This window comes from Diabrotica virgifera, chromosome 4, assembly GCF_917563875.1.
Source record: "Diabrotica virgifera virgifera chromosome 4, PGI_DIABVI_V3a".
In the NCBI taxonomy this organism is placed as follows: Eukaryota; Metazoa; Arthropoda; class Insecta; order Coleoptera; family Chrysomelidae; genus Diabrotica; species Diabrotica virgifera.
Genome location: NC_065446.1, coordinates 57,006,414 through 57,034,335, shown reverse-complemented (window position 1 = coordinate 57,034,335; position 27,922 = coordinate 57,006,414). Strand labels below are relative to the sequence as shown.

The 27,922-nt window shown below is 32.0% G+C and overlaps 1 protein-coding gene across 1 annotated transcript in view; it reads left to right on the top strand.

The window, feature by feature from the left end:
• LOC114331790 (regulating synaptic membrane exocytosis protein 2) overlaps window positions 1–27,922 on the top strand; it is a 421,091-nt gene that overhangs the window by 83,426 nt on the left and 309,743 nt on the right. The window contains exon 3 of the mRNA XM_050648222.1: window positions 24,157–24,494. Within this exon, the coding sequence (XP_050504179.1) occupies window positions 24,157–24,494 (338 nt within the window). The remainder of the gene's footprint in view (window positions 1–24,156; window positions 24,495–27,922) is intronic.

Genomic DNA, 27,922 nt, shown 5'->3' with positions numbered 1-27,922 from the left:
TGGCCCGCAAATCTCCATTTTAATTCTGTTATATGTTCAGTTACATTTTTTACTTTTGTTTTCTCTCTTATCCATTTGTTTGATTTTTCTGTCTTGTAGTTATAATAAAATATCGAGGGTATACGAGCAGATTGCACTGAGTCAAAATCACTGTTTTGAGAAAATCAAGTTTTAGTAAAATTTTTACATATAAATCAAAATTACACAAAAAGTATTACTTTTAGTTTAATTCTATTACTTGTATAGAAATAGTAATGGTATTTTAAAGAATGTGGTATATTACAACAACAGTTATTGTTTTTGGTTAATTAGTAATTATTTTTTTAATAAATAATAGACTGACTTAGTGCGTTCCGCTTGTTCATAATATTATTTTACACAAGTAAACACACAACTAATCCCATTTTAATGTTAATTTTAGTTGTATCAATTTTACCATTATGTATAATGATTTATCCTATAATATTAGACAACTAGAATTTCGGTATTAAAAAAATCCTGTTGAAAAATAAAAATAAAAAAGAACAATAGAAATTTTCAAAAATTTAATTATTATATAAAAAAAAAATACAAAAAGCAAATGGATGATTAGTCTTTTTTATCTAGACCAAGGCATTTAGGATTTTTAAATACTGCACATAGAAACTTGTAACTTTTTGAATTGTGTTCAAGATGATGTAAGAAAAAAAATCTACAATAGAAAAATGGATGGAAATACATACTTGCATTTTAAAAGTGCAAAGAATGCATTCAAAGGTGCATTAACATATCCAAATAGGTCCAGATGCATTGAGGTCCAGATTTTGCCACTCGATGGTTTTTTGGTCGCTGACGCCATCAGAGCCGACCACCGGAGCACATGGTGCTCAGGTTCACTGTTAAGGCACATGATCTGGAGTTTCGTGGGTTCTCGGCAAATTGATGCAAACAGATTACTCGAGGGTTTTTGGGACCGCTGAATAAGAATACGACATCAGAACCGACTCCCGATGCACAAACTCCCTCCAAACTCTATAAGGTTACATGCCTTAGCAGTGACCTTGGGCACCAGGTAGTCCGGGTTCGTTTCTGATGGCGTATTCGTACTAAGTGACCCCAAAACCGCCTAGTAATCTATTTGCATGCATTAAGTGCCGAAATCCCTCGAAACTTCGAAGATGGTGTGATCCTAGACATCAGGTGTCCGTTCTGAAGGTGTATTCGTCTTCAGTACACCCAAAGACTCCCTGAGTAATCTGTTTGCATCAACTTAATGCCTAAAACCCTCTAAACTTCAGAAGATGATGTGCCTTAGCAGGGACACTGTGCCCTAGGTACCCCGAGGGTCGGTGCTGATGGCGAATTCGTATTCAGCGACCCCAAAAGCCCCCGGGTGACAAAATCTGACCCTTAATTATCTTGACATGTCTATGCACTTTTGGATACATTTTATGCAGTTTAAAATGCAATTATACATTTTCACCCATTTTTCTATTGTAGGATTTTTCCCGACATCATCCTGAACACAATGCAAAAAGTTGTAAGTCTCTAGATGCTGTATTTAAAATCTATTTACTCCGGTGAAAACTTCGGTTCACCTGTGAAATACTTCTGGCTTCTGGTATTACTTTCTTTTCGCATAACTGCATTAACTCATTGTTTTTGGAACAACTAATTTTAATCGGCGTAGAGTACAATTTTGGAAAATTTTCAATATTTAAAAATAGTTGATTAGCACGGCTTGATCTATGAGTTGTCACATTTATGACCTTTTAATTAGGTAAAAGGTTTCTCTTTTTCGTACATTAACCTTTTGATTTAAACCTAACGATAGGTATACAGATTGAACAACCAGAATGTTCTAAGTCAAAGTTAAAGCAGTGTTGTATGTTCGGTTTTCGCAAAAATAGTACAAGCAGACTGCATTAAGAGTACTTAATGCATTCTGCTAGTAAATGAAAGAGTCAAACTGATTTAGTATTAAATTTTTATCTGTTATTATAATAAGTACGACTTAGTGTGTTTTTGCAGTATATGGAGCATACCTTTTTATATACGACTGCATTAATAGTTGAATAAATAAAAAAATTGACTTAGTGCGTTCTGCTGGTATACCCTCGATCTAATTAAATATATTTTGACCTCCTTTAAAAAAAGTAGAAGTATTAAGCTTGAAGGCTTTAAGGGACCCCTCCTAACGTCGGGTCCCCCCGCCTTGCGAGCCCTGCGGGCCTGTCAGCTAGGCTACTGACAACCTTCCATAGAGGTACCAATCCGCCAGTGAACAAGCAGAATTGATTGTAAAGAAGAAGAAGAGAAACAACTTTCTGATTACACCTAAACCATTATCTATCCATTATACATATAACCAGTCTCTATCACTAAGCGAAACCAAATCTATTTTTCTTACTATTGGCTGATTAAACACTTACTAGAACATTAAAAAAGTTTTAAAATGTATAAAACTTATTTGCTTACACATATTTTGTCTACGTATTGACACCTTCCGTGGGATCGTAAAAAAACAGTCAAAAATGAACAAAATAAAGATTCCTTCACAATAACATCGGTCGTTCAGTTTTGGTATGTATTTTAGCTAAAAATCAATATGACGCGTCACGTCCCGTATAGTGCGATGACGTTAAAAAGCCCCACGCTATTTGCGATTTCCAGAATGAGCCGCCCACGCGATTTCTTGCGAATCTACAACGGTGTACACGAGCAGAAGGGGATACGGGAACGGAGATTATTTTACGACAAACAGTCTTATAAAAACTTCCAACACGGAATATAGATTGTCGACAACAAAAGTATATCTTGTATGTGAAGACGTTTTCTTATTTAAATACTATCTGTTTGGGAAAGTATGAAAAACAAGCTGAAAATGCGAGCATTATCATAACGAAAACTTTGTTTATTTACGAATTTTAATTCATAATATGGAAAAGGCTATTATACACTGTGTCCGTAAAGTATGGAACAAATTCTTTTTTAGCTAAATAGAGCATTTTAAGAAATAATCCTGAAATACGTCGATTTTTGATTTTAATTTACCGTATTTTAAAATAATATTCTAATATACAGGGTGAATTACTTTCGAGTAAGGACGTCACCGTCATTTTTTTAAATGGAACACCCCCATTTTGTTTCAATTTTCGGATTACTCTAGCTGAGCTTATTCCAAAAATGTATCACATGTTGATTCAAATTGGTACAGGGTGGACAAAAATATAATAGCTTTGTGTGTGTTCATAAAGTAACGCGTTAGTTAAATTAACAGTATTATCAAAAATACTTATTGTATTTTTGATATTTTAATTAATTTTTGATTTTAATTAATTATTTATATTGTTTAATTTAATATCAAAAATTAATTAAAATTTAATATTATGAGTACACACAAAACTATTGTATTTTTGTCCACCCTGTACCAATTTGAATCAACATGTGATACATTTTTGGAATCAGATCAGCTAGAGTAATCCTAAAATTGAGACAAAATGGGGGTGTTCCATTTAAAAAAAATGACGGTGACGTCATTACTCGAAAGTAATTCACCCTGTATATTAGAATATTATTTTAAAATACGGTAAATTAAAATCAAAAATCGACGTGTTTCAGGATTATTTCTTAAAATGCTCTGTTTAGCTAAAAAAGAATTTGTTCCATACTTTACGGACACAGTGTATATAAAAATATGGCTATTATGAAAAGTTGTTCAGAATTAAAAATTATGTTTTAATGTGCAATTATATCATTCTAATTTAAACGTTGTGAATTATAAAGGTACTTTACTCTTGATCGAAATTCATATTTTTTATATACCTCGTATAAAATTAATCAAATTTGATATATGATGGTTGCATCATGAATCTTAGACCATGAAGAGCTTTTTATGAAGAATAACAATTTTTCTTCGTCAAATTAAAAATAAAAGAGTTAAAAATGAAAATGTTGTTGGTATCCATAATTTGAGAAAAATCTTCAAATATTTTTTTCCATTATAAGGATGTAATTGCACATATAAAACCATAATTTTTTATTCCAAACAACATTTCATATATTCGGTTCACTAAACTCAGAGACAATTGGCTAGTGATTTTAGTCAGCAATTTTGCCAATTCGACAAAAAATAATTACTAAATAGTTAATAATTACTAAAAAATTACCTACTAAAATCACTAGCCAGTTGTGTCTGAGTTTAGCGAACCGACTATAATAACAATTTTCATTTGATAAAAAATGGAACAGTTCAAAATATAATCAAATTGTATTTTTGAACATCTTATTTATTTTATATAATAATTAAATTCACTATCAAATGTCATTGACATTTTATTAATACTTAATTTAAAATTTAGATTGACATTTACGAAATGTCTAACTCAAATGTAAATAACCTATGCTTTGCTTAACAAATTCAGAATAAACAACCTGAAAATGCGAGCATTATCATAACGAAAACTTTGTTTATTTACGTATTTTAATTCGCAACATGGAAAATTGCTATTATGAAAAGTAGTTTAGAATTAATAATTATGTTTTAATGTGCAATTATATCATTCCAATTTAAATGTTATGAACTAAAAAGGTAGTTTACTCTTGATCTAAATTTATATTTTTATATACCTCGTATAAAATTAATAAAACTTTATATAATATGTTGGTTGCATCATAAATCTTAGAACATGAATAGCTTTTTATGAAGAATAACTTTCCTTCGTCAAATTAAAAATAAAAGAGTTATAAATGAAAATGTTGGTATCCATAATTTGAGAAAAATCTTCAAATATTTTTTCCATTAGAATTGCACATATCAGACCATAATTTTTTATACCAAACATTATTATTTCATATACTGTCGGTTCACTAAACTCAGACACAATTGGCAAGTGATTTTAGGCAATAATTTTGCCAATTTGGCAAAAAAATAATTTCTAATTACCTAGTTAATAATTACTAAACAATTAGTAATTTTGCCAATTTTGGCAAAATTCGCAAAAAAAAACACCTACTAAAATCGCTAGTCAGTTGTGTCGAGTTTAGCGAACCGACTATACAGGGTGTCCAAAAACTGTACCGACAAACGAAGACAGGAGATTCCTCAGATAATTTTAAGAGAATTTAACCACATTCACCTAGTCCGAAAATGCTTCCTAAGGGAGTTAGAGCTCTTTGAAGATGGCGTCTTGTAATTAGTTTTTCTTAAATACCTCCAGAACGCTTTTAGTTAGAAAAAACGAAAATTGGTACACATATTTATCTTCCAGAGATAAATCGATTCCATCTATGGTGACTTTGGGTGGTGGTTTTGGGTGGGGCAACGGTTATTTTATCGCATAACTTTTTTGTCTAACTTTTAAGCACTTTTTATACTGGATTATTAAATTGTGAGGTATTCTAGTACTAAAAGGTACTCTTGCTTTAAGTCGGTAGGACACACCGTTTTCTAAAAAAATCGATTTGAAAATTTTTCGTTTCCTGAATTTGAAAATTTTTTTGAAAATTAAAAAAAAAAACGGTGTTGACCAACTTCAAGCAAGAGTAACTTTTAATACTAGAATACCTCATAATTTAATAATCTAGTGTCAAGGATCCTTAAAAATTAAAGACAAAAAAGGTATGCGATAAAATAACCGTTGATCTACCCAAAACGGACGCATATGACTGGTACTAGAAATTCACAATTAATAAAATCCATTCATCTCTGGAATATAAATAAATGTACCAATTTTGGTTTTTCTAAATATTTTTTTTTATTGAATTTTTTTTGATATTCAAACAACGAAAAATTTTCAAATTGATTTTTCTAGAAAACGGTGTATCCTATCGATTTAAAGTAAGAGTACCTTTTAGTACTATAATACCTTACGTTTTAATAATCCAGACTCAAAATTGCTTAAAAATTGAAAACAAAAAAGTTATGCGATAATATAACTGATGCCCTGCCCAAACGGACGCCTATGACCGGTACTAGAAATTTGCAATTAATGAAATCGATTTATCCCTGGAAGATAAATATGTTTACCAATTTTCGTTCTTCTAAATAGAAGCGTTCTGGAGATATTTAAGATAAACTAATTACCAAACGCCATCTTCAAATAGCTCTAGCTTTTTTAAGCAGCATTTTCGGACTAGATGAATTGGGTTAAATTGTCTTAAAATTATCTGAGGAACCTCCGTTTGTCGGTAGAGTTTCTGAACACCGTGTATTTTAATTTCATAACAAATGGAACAGTCCATTTATTATAAAGGGTAGGCCGTATAAGAGTATATATATACCTACTTAATAAATTATTGCTTTTCAAATATACTCAAATTGTATTTTTGAACATCCTATTTATTTTATATAATAATTAAATTCACTATCAAATGTCACTTGTGTTTTATTAATACTTAATTTAAAATTTAGTTTGACATTCACGAAGTGTCAAACTCAAATGTAAATAAACTATGCTTTGCTGAACAAATTGAAATTAAAAAAGTAGCCTACTTCCTAATCAACCATTTGAGCTGACGTTTAGTGAGTCGTCGGTAGGAAATAACCGGATTGTTAAGTCAAATTTTAGACTTTGAGGTCGATTATCTCGAAGACGGTTAGAGATATCGAAATGCCCTTTTCAGATTTGGATTCATAAGGTAAAACTACATAAGAATCCATCGATACACCTGCTCCAAGTATTGCAGGAGCGGCAACGCAATAACACACAGACTTTTGCAAATTTATAAACGAAAAGTTTTCGTTGAAAAAACTAGCCTACTTACTATAAACGATTTCAGCTGACGTTTAATGTGTCGGCGGAAAATAAAAGGATTGTGACGTCGCATTTTAGACTTTGAGGTCGATTATCTCGAAGACGGTTAGAGATATCGAAATGCCGTTTTCAGATTTGGATTCATAGGGGAGTTCATATAGATTTTCACTTCGGAAAAAATCAAACAAGATAGAACTTTTTGTAATTTCATTAAGAAATATTTAATAAACAACATGTCAAAAAGTTCTAATCGAGAAGTGGGTGCTTCATTTTTTATTAAACAAATGAACTACGAAATTAGATGTTTTTTTAAATAACTCCGAAAATATAAATTTTAGAAAAAAGCTGACTTAACCATTGAAAAATTCATTAAATTTTACAAAAAAAAACCTTATATAAAGAATTTTCTAAAATTAAATCTTTATCTTCTATAATTTTTTATTTATAACGCTAAAGTTACCCTTCTCACAAACATTGGCGCACTGTAAACTAACGTACGGCGAAGTGTACAGTTGAGGTATGTTAAAGTAATTCTTTAACTAATAGATCAAAAGAAATTTTACAAATTGAACATGAAAGAAGAATAACTAAGCTATTTTATGGTTATAATAGAAAGATATAAAATGTATGGACATAAGTACGGTGTCGGTGGAAAGTGAGCCTTACATGAATTTTGTTTAAAAATGATTTAAAAATGTGTAACTAATACAATTTTTTTATAAAACTCTCAATTTTGCACAACTTACCTTTTAAGCATCTTACTAAATGATGTTCCATTCAAAAAAAATCTCAAAAATTTAATTCAAATGATATGACGTCTGAAAAAATGTAATTTTTGAAATCTTCATAGTTTTATATAATTACCACCACTTTAAGACGGTATTACTCAAGTTTTAGCAGATCGATTACAGTTTTATAAGTGCTTTTTTAAATCTTAGCATGTAATCTTTAAAATTCACTAAATTATTTTACTTTAGAAATGAAATAAACTATTTCTTTTTAAGAAAATTAAGAAAGATAACACAAAAAATGTTTATACAAAGTGATCAAAACTTTTTTCTGTAAAACTTACCTAAAATACATTTAAAAATAAGCTTCAACAATAATAAATGTTCAGCAAAAAAATTTTTTTAGCTCTTATACAGTATGTCTGCGTAACTTGGAACCTATTGATAACTTTTTTATTATCAGTTTTACGAAAAAAAGTTATTCTTTTAAATTAATGTTATACGAGGTATGTCAAAAAATATGAATTTCACTCAAGAGTAAAGTACCTTTACACTTCACAATATCGAAAATTGTTATTAAGAAAAGTTGTTTGGAATTAAAAAATTTGTTTTAATGTTCAATTACATTCTTCTAATTATAATATTGTGAATAATAAAGACACTTCACTCTTAAGAAAAATTCATATTTTTTACATACCTCGTATAAAATTTAAAAAGTTTGAAATCTGATAGTTGTATCTTAGGTTTTAGACCAGGGAGAGCATTTTATGAAGAATAACTTTTTTTTGTATAAGTGATAATAAAATAGTTATCATAATTGTAATAAAATGGTGAGTATCCGTAAATTGAAAAAAAAATTGAAAATTTTTTTTCGATTAGAATGATGTAATTATATATTTAGACATAGTTTCTAATTTCAAACAACTTTCCATAATAGCATTTTTTGATATTCTGGAAATAAAGGTACTTTACTCTTTAACGAAATTAATATTTTTGACATAACTCGTATAAAATTGATAAAATTTGATATCTGATGGTTGAGTTTTATATTTTTGATTATCAAGAGCATTTTATTAAGAATAACTTTTTTCGTAAAATTGATAATAAAAAAGTTTTCCATGTGGTTCCTAGCTAAGCAGACACACTCTATAAGAGCTTCTGTATAAGAATGTTCAAATTGCAATGCCTTATTCGGATTCAGCATAATCAAAAACAAAATAGAAACATATTTGATGAAAGAAATGATGAATTTAACGATATTTTTAAAATTATTTATACAAAACAATTGTTATTGTTTAAACAATTAATAAACAATTAGCGGCCAAATCTGCGAGTAAAACTTTTTACTTTAACATGTACAGGGTGTAACGGAAATACAGGTCATAAAACTAATCGCATATTCTGGGACCAAAAATAGTTTGATTGAACCTAACTTACCTTAGTACAAATGTGCATACAAAAAAAGTTACAACCCTTTGAAGTTACAAAATGAAAATTGATTTTTTCCAATATATCGAAAACTATTTAAGATTTTTTATTGAAAATGGACATATGGCATTCTTATGACAGTAGTATCTTAACAAAAAATTATAGTTAAATTTGGACACCCTATAAAACTTTTGTGGGGGTTTAGTTCCTTTAAACCCCCCCAAACTTTTGTGTACGTTCCAATTAAATTAGTATTGTAGTACCATTACTTAAACACAATATTTTTAAAACTTTTTTGGCTCTTAGTACTTTTTCGAAAATTCAGTTTTTATCGAGATATTTTGAATATTTGTCAAATCCACCACATATTTGTATATGGTTAAGTACGATTATGGAGACTTGGTAATAATATGAAAATTTATGTATGATTTACATTTTTGGGTATATTTTGAACCGTATTAAAAAAGAAAGCCATATCTCGATAAAACTTGCCTTCTCGAAAAAATACAAAGAAGCAAAAAGTTTTAAAAACATTTTGTTTAACTAATGGTATCGCAGTCATAGTTTAATTGAAGCGTACACAAACATTTGGGGGGTTTAAAGGAACAAAACCCCCATAAAATGTTTATGTAAACATATTGAAAAAGAAGCCACAACTCGGTAAAAAATGCCTTATCGAAAAAATACTAAGAGCCAAAAAAGTTTTAAAAATATTGAATTTAACTAATGGTACCACAATCATAATTTAATTGGAACGTACAGAAAAGTTTGGGGGGTTTAAGGGAACAAAACCCCCATAAAATTTTTATGGGAAGCACAAATTTCACTATAATTTTTCTTTAAGATGATCCTGCCATAGGAATGCCACATATCTATTTTCAATAAAAAATCTCTAATAGTTTTCGATATATTCGAAAAAATCGATTTTCATTTTGTAACTTCAAAGGGCTATAACTTTTTTTATGTGCATATTTGTACTAAGGTAAGTTAGGTTCATTCGAATTATTTTGGGTCCCAGAATATGTGATTTAATTTATGACCTGTATTTTTGTTACACCCTGTAGATTTGAAGAAAGAATTAATTAAATTAAATAAAATTAAAAAATTAATTTTATAATTATACAATTAGCGGCAAAATCCGTGAGTAGAACTTTTTACTTTAACATGTATATAATCTAACAAAAAAGTTTTAGAAAAATATAAGCTTGTTTGAATTTTTCCGAAACAATGCATGTTTTCGTTCTAATTGCACTCCCCTATCAGAAGACAAAACTACATAAGAATCCATCATCCATAAATATTTATATAAATAAAATAAATAAAAGTATTGCAGGAGCGGCGACGCAATAACACACAGACTTTGCGAATTTATAAAGAAAAGTTTTCATTAAAAATTTAAAGGAAAAGCTCTATTTTTTGCTCCTTTTTCCCAATTATTGCTATTTTTAAGCAATAAACATTAAATTTTCAAGGGAGAAAGGCAGTGTTTGTTTTTATTTGACTCAGAGTTGGACCACCATCTCCAGATAGTTATTTCTGCCTCTCAGGCGTCATCGGTGAAGCTATGCGGTCACAAATCTGAATCAAACATCAACAAGCCTGCCTAATTTAAGGAAATTATCGAGAATGCAATAATTCCACCTTTGAGATGTAAAACAGCGACGATTTACTCAGATTTTTGAGTACTTAAAACTGTCTTTCAGCTCTTTTCCTAGACGAAAAGGGAGTAAATACGTGACCGTTGTCCTTTATGCTTTCTTCTATATTCGTCGTCTCCGTGCTTATAAATTGTTAAAGACGGAGATTCAGGATGCAACTAGAAAGTAGTTTCTTTTAGCGAAAAGTCTTAGATTTAAAATATTGTTTATTATTTTATATCAATTATTATAATTGTTTTATTAAAATAAACTTTGTATCGGAGGCTTTTTGTCTTCCTCGTTTTTATTAAATTTTCAATTTCTAGCTCTTCAAATACTAGGTAAAATTGAAAAACGGTAGTTTTATATTTTTTTCGCAACAGCATATCTCTTGAGTTATAGTGGAAAATATGGGCACAAAAAGTAAAAATTTTCGATTTTTTCAAATTTTGTTAAATAAAAAATGAACCACAAGGTTTGTGACTGGCGCATATTGTGATTATTAATACAAGGTATATCCTGAATAGAAGTGATTTCAGCAAAAGAACAGGCTCTTGTGGAATTTCTTTTCCGGGTCTATGAAGGCCATATTTTATATGCTTTGTTTTCAGACTCTAACGTTGTTTCAATTATTTGTTGTACCATTAAATATGATCTTGTACTTCACGTCCCTTTCTAAAATCGGTCTATGCTTCATTTAAAGTAGTTTCTGTAATGCTTCTGAGCTTTTGAATTATTTCATAGACCTTGAGTGAAGAGCATAACAGAGTAATTCCTCGATAGTTGCTACAATCTATGAGGTCTCCTTTTTATACAGGGTGTTTCATTAGTAATTGTCCATATAGTAACTGGAGAAACTGGAGAAAAAGCACAAAATATGAAGATTTAACCTAAAACACTTAAATAAAATATTCCTCCTGACCGAGATACAGAGTGTTTTTTACAAATATTCTAAAATGAGTTTAGCCCATTGTTTTAACACCTTCCTATATTTTTTGTTCAAACTTGACAAACGGTTTACACGACATGTTAGAATACTTTAACTAGTTTTAAAAGATATTTTTCCGCTGTTACCAGAGGCATGCTGTAGGGATTTATACTTAATTTTTCCCCCTTTTCCCCCCACAATCTACGCCACTGTCGTAATAATAATTTCAGCATGTTTTTTTGATTCTTCGTTACTTTTTACGTAAATATTATCCTTTTGTCGCAATGCGATAGAGTAAGTAGTTTTCAAGTTATTTGCGTTTTAATGTAATGGATTCAACAATATTATTTACATATTTTAAACACATAATCTTATTGAATGTACGAGTAGTTTAAAATACATAGTCTTATGGAATCCATTATCTTTAAACGCAAATGATTTGAAAACTACTCACTCTATCGCATTGAGACAAGAGGATGATATTTACGTAAAAGGTAACAAAGAATCAAAAAAACATGCTGAAATGATTATTACGACGGTGGCGTAGATTGTGAGGGGGAAAGGGGGAAAATTAAGTATATATCCCTACAGCACGCCTCTGGTAACAGCGGAAAACTATCTTTTAACACTAGTTAAAGTATTCTAACATGTGTAAACCGTTTGTTAAGTTTGAACAACAAATATTGGAAGGTGTTAAAACAGTGGGCTAAAATCATTTTAGGATATTTGTAATAAAACACTCTGTATCCCGGTAAGGAGGCATATATTATTTAAGGGATTTTAGGTTAAATCTTCATATTTTGTGCTAAGGTTTCTCCAGTTACTATATGGACAATTACTAATGCAACACCCTGTATATCGGCAGTATTACTCTTATCTTCCAGTCCTTCGGTATTGTTTCTTGTTTAAATGCTTTTTTGAATATTTCCTGTATTTGAGCACTTCCTGTGTTATATTGTCGTGCCAGGGAATCTTTTGGCTTTTAAGTTTGCCTATTGCTTATATTGTGTCTGTTATCTCGATGCTTGTTTTCTATTTTTCATTATCTGCCGCTTTAATGTTTTTTTCATTACTATCCTCTTTTATGGTAGTTAATAACTCTTGGAACTGTTGCCGTTTTTAATGCTCTGTATTTTTTTTATTTTCTTTGCTATTGGTTTGCCATCCTGACAAATTTGTCGTGTCAAGACGTGTGTAATGTTGATGGCCTGATTTCTGACTCCAACATGGATGAATAACTGTTAATAATCTATACGGATTGCCTTGCACAAATTACGTGTTAACTATGCTAAGGTCTATAATATAGAGTACATAATATTACTACCTGGTGCTGTATATTTTAACATGTTCAATTTTTTTACTCCAGTTATGACGTTAAAAATTTAAAAATACGGCTTATACACACAGAACACCGCACTTAAGCTAACCACAAAAGTCCTAACCAACAAAATCAATAAGCTTACAACTTTATCAGATGAACAACAAGGATTCAGATCCAGAAGATCCTGCGTAGACGCCGCGCCGTATTTGTACTGAGGCAAATCACAGAAAAGGCCATTGAGTACAATAAATCAGCATATCTATGTTTTATAGACCTGACAAAGGCTTTCGATCGCATCCAAGTCGAAGACGTCTTACATTTACTGTATAGAAGAAACATACCAATCAATATTATACAAACCATCGAAAACATCTATTTTCATAATCGAATACAGGCAAATATAAATTGAAAACTAACGCAGTTTATACCAGTACAAAGCGGAGTCAGACAAGGTGACTCATTAAGCCCACTGCTCTTTAATATAATAATGGACGAAATAATAGAAGCAGTACGTAAAGGTCATGGTTACAGAATGGGGAACAAAGAAATCCAAATATTATGTTACGCAGACAACGCCGCAATAATCGCCGAGACAAAAGACGATCTCCAAACATTAACACACATCTTCAATACAACAGCCAAGAAATACAATATGATAATATCAGCAGAATAATATACCAAATGTATGACAACATCTAAATACCCACTACGATGTAAAATCGTTATTGATGGGAAAATAATAAAGCAGGAGCAAGGTTTAGATATCTGGGAATAGATATAACCAGTTACGGAGATGTTGAAGAGGAAGTACGACAACAAAGCTTAAAAGCAAGTAAAGCGGCGGGATCCCTTAATGACACAATCTGGAAGAACAAACACCCAAGACAAGATACAAAAGCAAGAATCTAAAAAGCAGCAATTTGACCTATATTGACATACACGGCGGAGACAAGACCTGACACATCTAAAACTAGACGACTACTAGAAACAACAGAGATGAAAATACTCCGACGAATATCAGGGAAAAGTCCGTTGGATAGAAGCGAAAACATAAGAAGACATAATCATGCAATGTAGAAGACATAAATAGATGGGTGACAAAACGGAAACAGGAGTGGCACGAACACATTAGTAGAATGGCAGAGGATAGGGTAGTACGAATAGCACGAGATAAGTCACCAAATGGACGAAGAATTATTGGCAAACCAAGAAAAAGATGGTGCGATAACTAAATAATTCAGGAGGCTAATATTGAAGAAGAAACAGATTTTAAAGCCTACATACAAGAAGGAAGAAGAAGAAGAAGGCTTATACACCTTAGGTTGAGAAAAAATATAAGTAAAATGATAATTTTACATATTATTCGTCCGCTATAACTTTTCCCATGCGTCACGATTCATTTTCAAACAAATTAAGTCAAAACATAAAGCGAAACGAACGTCGATGTGTATATGTTACAGTTCAAGTTGATTCTCAGTTAGAGTTGACTCCAACTAGTTGGAGTCAACTTCAACTGAAACGAGCAGTAAAAGTTGATTTTAAAAATTTAAATCAACTTTTACTAGTTGGAGTTGACTCTTCCTGGATCGATTCAGTAAATGTTGATTATACGAGAATCTCAAGTGCATTTTTGATGAGTGTGCGTTTCTTTGTTTTGACCGTTTCAACTACTTATTAGTATAGTCTCTAACGTCGCTCCCGTTAGGTAAATTATTCTGATTCGATTTTTTGCACAAACTTACTCAAAGAAATACATCCGTATAACAATCCTTATAACAAATACACAGGGTGTCACGCGGTACCGCGGTCGAAAAATTGTTTAACCAATTTTTGTTAACCAAATTCACAAAAATAATTTTTATCTACTCTATCTCATATTATGTAAAGGTAAAGGTTTTATTGTGTGAAAATTGTAAATATAGATAGCAGTACATGAAGAGTTTAAAGTGTGTCTGAAGTAACAATGTACTTTAAATGGGTTTTACTTTTTCGCACTGTTTTTTAGCACACTTTCTTAAACAATTAAACATCCTTAACTTTCACCTTCGGCAGGAAATCAGACACGCCCTTGCAACGACAACTGAAATGCTCACAAAACAGCGACCACGGAAGCAAAGATGGATGAGAGAGGAAATATTGGATTTAATGGATGAAAGAAGAAAATGCAAACAGCACAAAGCAATGTACAAAGCATTAAATAGAACCATTAAAAAAAATAAATATTGCAAAACAAAAATGGATGACAGAACAATGTGAAGAAATCGAAAACTTATATAAAAACATGATGACTTCCATCTGTATAAGAAACTCAAGGAATTCACAGGCACGACATACTCACAAGGACCAAATAATGTAATCAACGCAGAAGGCAAACTGATTTCAAGCCCTGAAGAACAAATAAACATGTGGGAAGACTATATAAAGGAACTCTTCTATGACATCTGAGAACCTCCTACATTGAATACCGAAAACGACGAAGGTCTTCCAATACTGAAGTCCGAACTGGAATATGCTCTACGTCAACTAAAAAACAACAAATCTCTAGGAAAAGATGAAATACCAGCTGAGCTATTGAAGTTAATCAACGAGGAAAACTTAGACCTTCTTCTTGGACTATTTAATAATGTTTACAATACAGGGACTATCCCTAAAATATGGCTTGGATCAGTATTCATACCACTGCCTAAAAAGAAGAACGCCAAATTATGCCAGGACTTCCGCCTTATAAGTATATTAAATAATATTCTGAAGCTTTTCTTGCGTATCATACAGAACAGAATATATTATAAAAAATGTGATGAGGTCACCGGTCAAGAACAATTTGGCTTCAGGAAAGGTATGGGGACACGAGAAGCAATATTCTGTCTTCAAACTCTGGCACAAAGATACAAAGATCAGCAAGCAGACCTTTTTATCTGTTTCATAGATTTTAAGAAAGCGTTCGATAGGGTGAAGCACAAGACCTTGATAGACAGATTGAACGACATCGGGGTCGACAAAAGAGATTCTAAAATTATAGAGGCTATTTATTGGAATCAGACAGCAAACATAAGGACCAATTGTAATACGTCAAGGCCAATTGAAATACAACGAGGTGTTAGACAGGGTTGTGTGCTATCACCCATACTTTTAACGTCTACTCTGAGGTAATATTTGCGAACTCTTTATCGCACCCTTCAGAAGGAATCAGGATAAACGGTCAGAGAGTAAATAACATCCGCTATGTAGATGACACAGTATTAATGATTGATTCGGACCATAGTCTGCAGATACTGTTGGATAGGTTTACTGAGAGTTGTGAAAAAATGGGGATGAAGATCAATACTGCGAAAACCAAAGTTATAAGAATATCAAGGAACAAAAATTTACATCTTCCAATAAATATGTGAAACACCAACAGCTTGAATACTAAGCCAGTACAAATATATTGGTTCCTGGTTCAACAATCAACTTCATTATAAACAAGAAGTCAAGAGCGAGAATAAAGGTAGCCCGACAGGGGTTTATCAAAATGAAAAGCTTATTTTGTAACAGTAGCATTAATATCAGCCTTAGATGTCGTTTTCTGCATTGCTCTGTGTGGTCAATACTTCTGTATGGAACGGAGGCCTGGACACAACACAACACTGATAAACAAGTTGGACGCCTTTGAACTCTGGCTTTATAGAAGAGACTTGAAAATACCTTGGACAACCCACACCACCAACGAATATGTTCGGAGGAGAATAGGTACAGATAGGGAACTGCTAAAAATCATTAAAGTCAGAAAAGTTAGCTATCTGGGACACATAATGAGAAACGAAAAGTACCGCCTCACGCAACTGATCATCCAGGGTAGGATTAAAGGAAAACGGGGTCCCGGTAGGCGCCAGATTTCATGGATTAGAAATATCAGAGACTGGACTGGACCGGCTTGTTTAGAGCCGCATTGGACAGAGACAGATTTGCCAGTGTAGTCGCTAACCTCCACTAAAGGAGAAAGCACCACAAGAAGAAGAACTTTCGCCTTGTCATGGTAATGACATGTGAGCAATAAATTCCAAAAAAAGTTTTGACACTTTTGTGGTTTGACAGAAGTTTGAATTTTTAAATGTCAAAATGGTGCAATGATGCATCTCAGTCTCACTCACATTTATAGCTGCGTCAATACGCTCCTACCGCTCATTGTTAATAATTAAAAATATGTAACCGCTTAGTAATAAAATAATAACAAAACTTTCTTCAGTATCTTGTAGGGGAGTCGTTAAAATTTTATTTGGTGACTTTCGGACTTTCATAATAATAATTTTTAACTGAGTTATTTAGCCTTGAAAATGGTCACTTTCGTATTTTGCAAATTTTAAATCGCGTATAACTCGAAAACAATAAATTTTACAGAAAAATCACAAAAGACCCCTTTTGCTCCGAATGACCCAAATGATGTAAAGAAAGTTGTCGTAAATGAAATTTTTTTGTGTTTGTTTAAAAAAATTGTTTAAACAATTTTTCGACTACAGTACCATCTGACTCCCTGTGGATTCGTTATAAGGACCTCTTTTTGAGTAAGTTTGTGCAAAAAAATCGAACTGGATTAAATTTACCTAACGGGGGCGACGATACAGCCTAGACTAATTTGAACATATTCAGTAACATTTAATTTCTAGAATCGGTTGTTTGTGTGAATCAGAATCAACTTTTACTAAATGGCATTGGGAAGAGTATACTTTTCCTAGTTGGAGTCTACTTTTACTAGTAAATGTTGAATATAAATCTTCATTTTATATTTATAATCAACTTTTACTGAAACCAGCCGTTAGAGTTGACTCCAACTAGTTGGCGTCAACTCCAACTGGATAATCAACTTGAACTGTAACATATGTATACATTTTGTGTACTGTATACTATATATACTACACACATCGGCGTACGTTTCACTTTATGTTTTGACTTAATTTGTTTGAAAATGAATCGTGACGCATGGGAAAAGTTATAGCGGACGAACAATAATATACAATTTACCATAAATTCGTAATACGTTGTTTACTTCGTTGTTTCCGTATTCGTTAATGATCTATTTAGACATAAATGACGTGTTAACTATTAGAATTTACTACATACTTGGAGCTGTATATTTTAAAACGTTGCACTTTTTGTACTCCCAATTATGACGTTAGAAATATACGGCTTATACACATTATGTTTAGACAAAATGTAAGTAAAATAATAATTTTAAGTTTTGTCAGATACTTTTGTCAGGACGTGTATAGAGCCGACCCCGACAAAAATGGTCAGGAAATTTTGTTTGTCAGGTCAGGGTGTCAGGTTGTCAGGGCGTGTGTAGACAATTTTACTTGAATAATTGTTTTACAAACTACTGGCTGTATAGCGAGTTGCATTTAATTATTCAAAATTTGTAAATTTGAGCAATATTGTAAATTTCATTAAAGAAACAACCTATCCATCCATGGTAAATTAATTAAGTAGCTGTACCTTAGCCTAATATAACAATTATTAGTATAGTATTTTTACTACAAAAACGTTATTACGTAGGTCAGAATTTTTGACATAAGAGAACTGTCAAAACATTAGAATGTGACTTTTCATTATTGCCGTGTTTATAATAAACATAGCAATAATGAAAAGTCACATTCTAATGTTTTGACAGTTCTCTTGCGTCAAAAATTTTGACCTACGTAATAACGTTTTTGTAGTAAAAATACTATACCTATGTAGTTGATGCGACTGTGCATCCTAAGGACATAATTAGATATCTTAACATTTTAATATTTAATTGTTTTAGTCTGGGTTGATTATCGGAGAATAGGCCATTTTTGGGAAAAGTTGTTTACCAGCAATTTTATTGCTGGATTCGAATCTTATGATTGTATACATTAATAATATAGATATGCAAAGTCCGCAGATAGTGTGCTACTTTTTTTATAAACAAAATGGCGCCCGAAAATCGTGTTTTTTTTAAATTTTTGCTTAATAACTCCAAAGATTTTAACTTAAGACCAAAAACACTCAAATAAAAATTCACCACAATTAAATTCTGCATAGAGAAGTGTTTTTTCCGATTTACTTTGACGAAAACTTTCCCCGGAAAAAGCGGGGTTTTCCAACAAAATCTTTAATTTTCAACTAAACTTTTAGATAAGTAGTTGTTAATCAATAATTAAATAACTTGGTAACGCTAAAGCCCTTTCCGTATATATTATAATTCCAGAAGCCAATGGAAATTGAATGAACAGTTTAGCAACAATTAAAATGTTAATTAAAAGTTTACGGTCGCTATAATAACGACAATAATTATGATGCATAAGAATAACTATGATTTTTTTATAAAAAGACACTATACCTATCTAATGTACTTTACAGAATTGAAATTGGACTATTTAAGCGGCCTCAGGAATATTTTAAAATTATAAACAATTTTTTGGTTTATAAACAAATAGAATATCTCAGGAACAAACTAAATTAAATCGTGAAAACGGTATTCGAAAGACAGCGGCAGGATGCTTCTTCTAAAGGAAAAAACATTTAATTATGATGAGTGGTTCCTGAGATACAACCGGTCAAAGTTAACTGGAATTTACGGCAAACATATAAACAATAGGATCATAATTTTCAAACCATCACCTTTTTATTTTTGTCCTCTTTCTTCACACCAATTTTCATATCTCTAAAATCCTCATAACATATATTATTATAATAAAAACTATCGATAATACGTGTGAAAATTGCCAAAAATAGCAAAATTCCAATCAAAAATTAGGTTGGAGAACATGTAACCCTCAAAGTTCAAAATCGATATACGTTAAAAAAATGCATTTTCTCGGCTTCCCATGGAGCAATTTCCTTCATTCTTTTTTTGTTCCCTAATAACTCGAGTAGAGCCATCGAACTAACGCATTATTAAATGTCAAACTTGCTTTTGTTTTGTTTTAATAAATTAATTTATTTAATATAACACAATATTTTAATTTGTTTAAATAAAAATTGTTTAAATAATTATACAGCTTTCAGATGAGAATATTTATGTTTTTAACTTTAAAGGGTACACTTGTAGTAAGTTTATCTAAAAAAAGCCTACAACTGGAAAAATATGTAATTTTCTGTTCTTATAAATAAATTAATCTATTATAACAAAACAAAAGCAAGTTTGACATTTAATAATGCGTTAGTTCGATGGCTCTACTCGAGTTATTAGGGAACAAAAAAAGAATGAAGGAAATTGCTCCATGGGAAGCCGAGAAAATGCATTTTTTTAACGTATATCGATTTTGAACTTTGAGGGTTACATTTTCTCCAACCTAATTTTTGATTGGAATTTTGCTATTTTTGGCAATTTTCACACGTATTATCGATAGTTTTTATTATAATAATATATGTTATGAGGATTTTAAAGATATGAAAATTGGTGTGAAGAAAGAGGATAAAAATAAAAAGGTGATGGTTTGAAAATTATGATCCTATTGTCTATATCTTTGCCGTAAATTCCGGTCAATTTTGACCGATTGTATCCTAGGAACCACTCATCATAATTAAACGTTTTTTCTTTTAAAAGAAGCATCCTGCCGCTGTCTTTCGAATACCGTTTTCACGATTTAATTTAGTTTAATATTTCCCGAGATATTCTATTTGTTTATAATCCAAAAAATTGTTTATAATTTTAAATTATTCCTGAGGCCGCTTAAATAGTCCAATTTCAATTCTGTAAAGTACATTAGATAGGTATGGTATCTTTTTATGAAAAAATCATAGTTATTCTTATGCATCATAATAATTATTGTCGTTATTATAGCGACCGTAAACTTTTAATTAACATTTTAATTGTTGCTAAACTATTCCTTCAATTTCCATAGACTTCTGGAATTATAATATATACGGAAAGGGATTTTACGTTACCAAGTTATTTAATTATTTATTAACAACTACTTATCTAAAAGTTTAGTTGAAAATTAAAGATTTTGTTGGAAAACCCCGCTTTTTTCGGGGAAAGTTTTCGTCGAAGTAAATCGGAAAAAACACGTCTCTATGCAGAATTTAATTGCGGTGAATTTTTATTTGGTTGTTTTTGGTCTAAAGTTAAAATCTTTGGAGTTATAGAGCAAACATTGAAAAAAACACGATTTTCGGGCGCCATTTTGTTTATAAAAAAAGTAGCACACTATCTGCGGACTTTGCATATCTATATTATTAATACATACAATAATAAGATTCGATTCCAGCAATAAAATTTCTGGTAAATAACTTTTCCTTGTATTTTGCTAATTAGCCCAGAGTATTTATACTTTAGTTCTTGATCAGATTACCTGTTGCAGAAATTATAATACGAAATAAATTGGATCCCACCTACTAACTTGTATTGTGTTGTTTTCCTGGGACATAATACATTTCTTGTAAAAAAAATCCAAAAAGGATCAGACCTGCTGAATAGTGACGTCCGTAGGATTATTTCTAATATCACTTGCCTTCATAGGATTTTCTGATAATAAACAAGTGTACGTCTCAATTTCATTCACAAATATACATCGGCATGACGCAAGTTTGCTATCAATTATTATGACGGAGTTATCGGGAAGAATAAATTTAATCAAATGATGGATTTGTTTGTTCTGTTTATTAGAATTTATCCGCATGTAGTGCCATTTACAGGTTGTCCCGAAATGAACAACAGTGAAATTTGTACACCCCATAAAAAATGTATGGGGTTTTGTTCCCTTAAACCCCTCCAAACTTTTGTGTACGTTCCAACTAAATTATTATTGTGGTACCATTAGTTAAACACAATATTTTTAATACTTTTTTGCCTCGTAGTATTTTTTCGACAAGCCAGTTTTTCTCGAGATGCGGCTTCGTTTTTATTATGTTTACATAAAAATTTTATGGGGGTTCGTTGCTATAAACCACCCAAATATTTGGGTATGTTCTAAGTAAACTATTTTTGTGGTACCATTAGTTAAACACAGTGTTTTTAAAACATTTTTTCTTTTAATATTTTTTCGATAAGCCGGCTTTTATCGAGATGTGGCTTCTTGTTTAATATTGTTCAAAATATACCTAAAAATGTAAATTATAAATAAATTTTCATATTATTACCAGGTCTGTATAATCGTACTTAACCATATAACCTCAATTTCATTCACAAATATACATCGGCATGACGCAAGTTTGCTATCAATTATTATGACGGAGTTATCGGGAAGAATAAATTTAATCAAATGATGGATTTGTTTGTTCTGTTTATTAGAATTTATCCGCATGTAGTGCCATTTACAGGTTGTCCCGAAATGAACAACAGTGAAATTTGTACACCCCATAAAAAATGTATGGGGTTTTGTTCCCTTAAACCCCTCCAAACTTTTGTGTACGTTCCAACTAAATTATTATTGTGGTACCATTAGTTAAACACAATATTTTTAATACTTTTTTGCCTCGTAGTATTTTTTCGACAAGCCAGTTTTTCTCGAGATGCGGCTTCGTTTTTATTATGTTTACATAAAAATTTTATGGGGGTTCGTTGCTATAAACCACCCAAATATTTGGGTATGTTCTAAGTAAACTATTTTTGTGGTACCATTAGTTAAACACAGTGTTTTTAAAACATTTTTTCTTTTAATATTTTTTCGATAAGCCGGCTTTTATCGAGATGTGGCTTCTTGTTTAATATTGTTCAAAATATACCTAAAAATGTAAATTATAAATAAATTTTCATATTATTACCAGGTCTGTATAATCGTACTTAACCATATAAAAATATGTGGTGGGTTGACAAATATTCAAAAACGATAAAAACTGGCTTTTCGAGAAAGTACTAAGAGGCAAAAAAGTTTTCAAAGCATTGTGTTTAACTAATGGTAATACTACAATAAAAATTAAATATCATCATCGTAAGTGATTCAGATATTGCCCGTTTATGTTTATACCCAAGCCATCCCAGTGTAGTTGTTTGAACACATCTTCTAGCGCTTGGTTGAATAGCTTGGGCGAGATGGTATCTCCTTGTCTTACTTCTTAATAGGTTTAACTTAATAGGCTCTGTTTGTTTCATTAGCTTAGTAGTTGTTGTTGCCTTATTTTATATATTTGTAATTATGTTGGTATACCTGTAATATCTTCATCGTTAAAAGGTGGTCACTTGTACTGAAGCTCTTTCTAAATCCGGCTTGTTCTCTTACGTGGTATCCATCTAATTTAGTTGTTAATCTATTTGTTAATTTCTTGGTTAGTAGTGTGTACATCACATTTAGTAGATTTATGGGTCTGTAATTCTTTAGATCCTTTTTATCTCCTTTCTTAAATAGTAAAAGTGTTACTGCTTCGTTCCAAATGTTGGGTATTTGTTTTGTCACTCATATTTTATTCATAAGTATGTACAAAACTTCTCTAGTTGTTTTCCCACCATTTTTTAGCATTTCTACAGTTGTTCCGTCTTTTTCTGGTGATTTATTATTCTTCATCTCCTTGAGTGCTCTTTTTATCTCATTCTTACTGATTTCTGGTTGTGTAGAGGTAGCAGCTGCATAAGATTTGGGAACAGAAGTATTATCTATATTTTTGATATTGGATTGTACATATAACAGAAGTTGATGGGTCAGAAATTTGTGTATGATATGAGTTTGAAGTTGGGTTTGATATGTTGTAATCCTGGTTACGAAAACCACAAACAACTAGTTATATTAAAAAAAGGGGAAAATATAATCTCAGATTACAGTCTGCAACTCAGTTATAGGCTTATTAATTTCTCAAACAAATGGTAAATCAAATAATATTCACCTAACTTCCAGTCAGCAGTCAAATCATAGTACTTTTCACTATAACATTTCAAATATGTTAAAAATTCGTACTACTCCGCTATTAACTAACAATCTGCACTCTGTGAATACCAAAACATGAATGGAAATTTTATTATAAATTAATGGATGAAAACAATGTTTGTCCTTGTGGGATCGGTACTCACCGGAGGGACCGCAGACGTTCGGATACAATTAGCGTCTCTTTGCAAAGACATTGACGTCGACTTTGCAAAGTAACAAGACACTTACTCAACACACACACCACACATGACACTAGGTACCTAACTGTAAAAATTTACCGTACCTACCATGCCAATGGCCATTAGTTGTCGAGGCATTAGCTAAATAAAAAAAAACATGAATGGAAATACTTTATTTCCTATCGAAAATCGATAAAAATTAATACTTCTTCGGAACAACTCTGAAAACTTGACTTGTAGGTTTGACGTTTATTTGAAGTATCTATTTACCACTTTAATTTTTATTATAATGGTGGATTCTGCCTCTGAGACTTTTCAGTTTATAATTCTTGATTTATTTCAAAAATTGGACTTATTAAATCATAATCCTGTATTCATACATATTTCCTTTAAATATTTCAGGTAGTTTGGATTTGCATCCTCTGTCGGAAAAAGCAAGAACTTCTCAGCAAAACCGGACAGTGGATGTTTGGTGGTCCAAACGCAGACCCTGATTTGCCTCAACTACAACAAGCACCGTCTGATAAAAGGCCGAAATTAGAACGAGCGCATTCAGCCGCCGAAAAAGAAAATCTACCTCTTCAACGATCAGGCAGCTTATTAAGGAGACAATATTCAGAACAAGAACCAAGGGCACCTTCTTGTGAAAGGTACCAACAGTTTAACGAGGAGGATCCTCGATTTTATCAAGGAGAGTTGGAAGGACTGATGAGAACGCATCCGCATCTTGTACCAAGACGGTAAGCATTTTTTTATTTTGGACTTGTTTTTTGTTAACTTTCTGTTTTCCAATCTTTAAATTGGTGTAGTAATTAAAAATAATAATTATTATTGCAGTATTACTGCTTAAGATTTTATTCAGTATTAACATTTTTTGATATATATTTTTGTCTACTACGTTTTCTTCTAAGAAGTATCTTCTTCTTCTTTAGCCTTAAGTAATCCAACTTTGGACATGGATCTCCCACAATTCAATTCAGCGTTTTCCATTTTGCGCCCCTTGCTTCCAGTTGTGTCCTCCAATCTTCTTAATGTCATCAGCCCATCTCATTTGTGGCCTTCCTCTGCTTCTCCTTCCTAACCATGGTCTCCATTGTTGTATTTCGTGGTTCTATCTTTTATCTTTTTATTGACTACATCCTAATAAAGCACAGATATCAAAACTCAATTCAGGCAGTAAAGGCATATCCAGGAGCGGACGTATCTTCTGATCACAGTCTTCTTATTGCTAGGTTTCAACTTCAACTAAAAAAGACGCAAAAGCCGCAACAACAATAAACTTAACATACAGAAACTAAAGTCATAAAAAACAAAAGAAAATCTGAAACACGAAATCAACACAAATCTAGAGAGAAACCCAGGAAATAATTGCAACGTAGAACAGCAGTGGCAATTCTTCAAAACCTCTATATCAGAGCCAACTAAGAAGGTACTTACAACAGTCAAATGTAAGAAAGAAGAATGGATGACGGAGGAAATTCTAGAGTTGATGAATTAAAGACGAAAAAAACAAAACCATCAATAAGACCCGCTATAAACAACTTCAAAACCAAATAAGAAGAAAAATTAGGGGGACTAAAGAAACCTACTTCTCTGAAAAATGTAAAGAAATAGAAGAACTGCAAAACAGATATGATAACTTCAACCTACATAAAAAAGTCAAAGAATTAGCCGGAATAGGAAATAGAAGAACCTCAAATATATTGCTCGACAAAAATGGAAATATTATAATGGAGACAGAACGAAAACTACGACGATGGAAAGAGTATATCGAGAAACTATTTCATGACCAGAGAGAAGCTAGTACATCCGTAGATAGCCAAACCAGAGATGTGGGCCCGAGATAACCAAATCAGATGTTACTCAGGCAATAGACTCTATGAAAACCAATAAATCTGCTGGTCCAGATGAATTACCTAGCGAGCTGATAAAGTTGGACAACAAAAAAACCTGGGCATAATAGTAGAACTGTTCAACGCTATCTATACTACGGGAATCATCCCTAGAGAAATGTTGACATCAGCATTTGTGTGTTTGCCAAAGAAAGTGAATGCCAAAGAATGCAGTGTCTGCCGAACCATAAGCTTAATGTCACATACCTTGAAAATTCTGCTGAAAATTTTCCACGCCAGAATACACTCTAAACTGGAACTGGATATTAGTGACACTCAATATGGGTTCCTCAATGGTATGGGTACCGGAGAGGCATTATTCTCCTTCAACGTGCTGACACAGAGATGTTTGGATGTTAACCGTCCTCTTTACGTCTGTTTTATACACTACAATAAAGCGTTTGTAAAACATGATCGACTCATGGAAATCCTAAAAAATAAAAACCTAGATGAAAGAGATTTAAGACTAATAACACACCTCTATTACAGCGAGCAATAGTAAGAATTGAAAAAGAAACATCTGAAGAAATGGAAATAAAAAAGGGGTCAGGCAAGGCTGCATACTATCACCTCTATTATTTAACGCTTATTCTGAAGAGGTAATGCGAGAAACTGTGGAAGATGAAACAGTCGGCATAAGAGTAAATGGAGTCTTAGTTAACAACATCAGATATGCAGATGATACAGTAATAATAGCCGATAGTTTACAAGAGCTGAAAAGACTCATGAGTAAAATAGTAAGGTGTAGTAGGCAGTACGGACTCTCTCGCAATATCAAAAAGACGAAGTTTATGAAAATTAGTAAAAACAACCATAATAATAACGAAATCTTGATAGTAGAGGGCCAGCAGATCGAAAGAGTAAAAAAGTACACTTACCTAGGAACACTTATAACAGAAAATAATGACTACACTACAGAAATTAAAGTCAGAATCGAAAAAGCACGTTCTAATTTTATGAAAATGAAAAAGGTCCTATATAGCAAAGATTTAACATTAGCTCTTAAAGTACGCCTAACAAAATGTTACATATACAGTGTACTATACTATGGAGTGGAATCATGGGCGTTAAATGTAGAGACAATGAGACGACTTAACGCCTTTGAAATGTGGACCTATAGAAGAATTATGAGGGTTTCCTGGGTGAATAGTGTTACGAACAACGAAGTACTGAGAAGAATAGGTAAAGAGAAGGAAGTTGAACTTAAAATTATAAAGAAAGAAAACTACAGTATCTCGAACATGCGATGCGGGGCGAGAAGTATGGCATCCTGCGACTCATAATGCAAGGAAAGGTAGATGGCAGAAGAAGCATCGGAAGAAGACGAATATCATGGCTGAAGAACCTGAGAGAGGGGTTTAGATGCAGTTAAAAACAACTATTTAGAGCTACTGCCTCAAAAATTAAAATAGCTGTGATGATTGCCAACCTCCGTAGCAGAGATGGCACCTGAAGAAGAAGATCTTTTATCCTCCAGTCGGGCATTGTGTTCTGCGAGGCTCCATTTTAATTGGGCAGCATGTTCCCCTGCGTCTTTTACTTTGGTTTTGCTTTTATTCCATTTGTTTATTTTTTTGTCTATAAGTCTCATCCCGAGCATTGATCTCTCCATCGCTCTTTGTGCCTTCACTATTTATTCCATATTGGACTTGGGGAGTGTCCACGTCTGTGAACCATACGTAAGTATAGGGAGGATACACTGTTTGTAAACTCTGGTTCTCAAATATTGTTCTATTTTAGTGTTTTTCAAGATCCAACTCAGTTTTCCAAATCCTGCCCACGCTAACCTTATTCTTTTGGTAATTTCGGCAGTTTGATTTACTTTTTTCTTTCATTATCTGTCCCATGCAGATGTTTTTGCTTATTGTTTCTAAATTTAATTAGGTTAACGTTATTTTTCTAATGTTTGGTGTATTCGTCACTATTTTTGTTTTTTCCAAGTTCATCTTAAGACCTACTTTTTCCAAAACTTGAAATAGTTGCTTGAAATGGTAGCGAATATTACGATGTCGTCAGCATATCTCAAATGACTCAATTTTCTTCCATTAACATTTATTCTTTTATCTGCCCAGTTAATGTCTTTGAACACGTCTTCCAGCCCAGTGTGAATAGCTTTGGTGAGATAACGTCTCCCTTGCAAACACCTCTGCTGATTGGTATAGCTTTGGTTTTCTCATCTATTTGTATTTTCATTGTAGCTTTCTTTTTTGTCTATTTGTAAATATTATGTATGAGCATTCTGTATCGGCAATCTATCCTACCGTTCTTCATAGCTC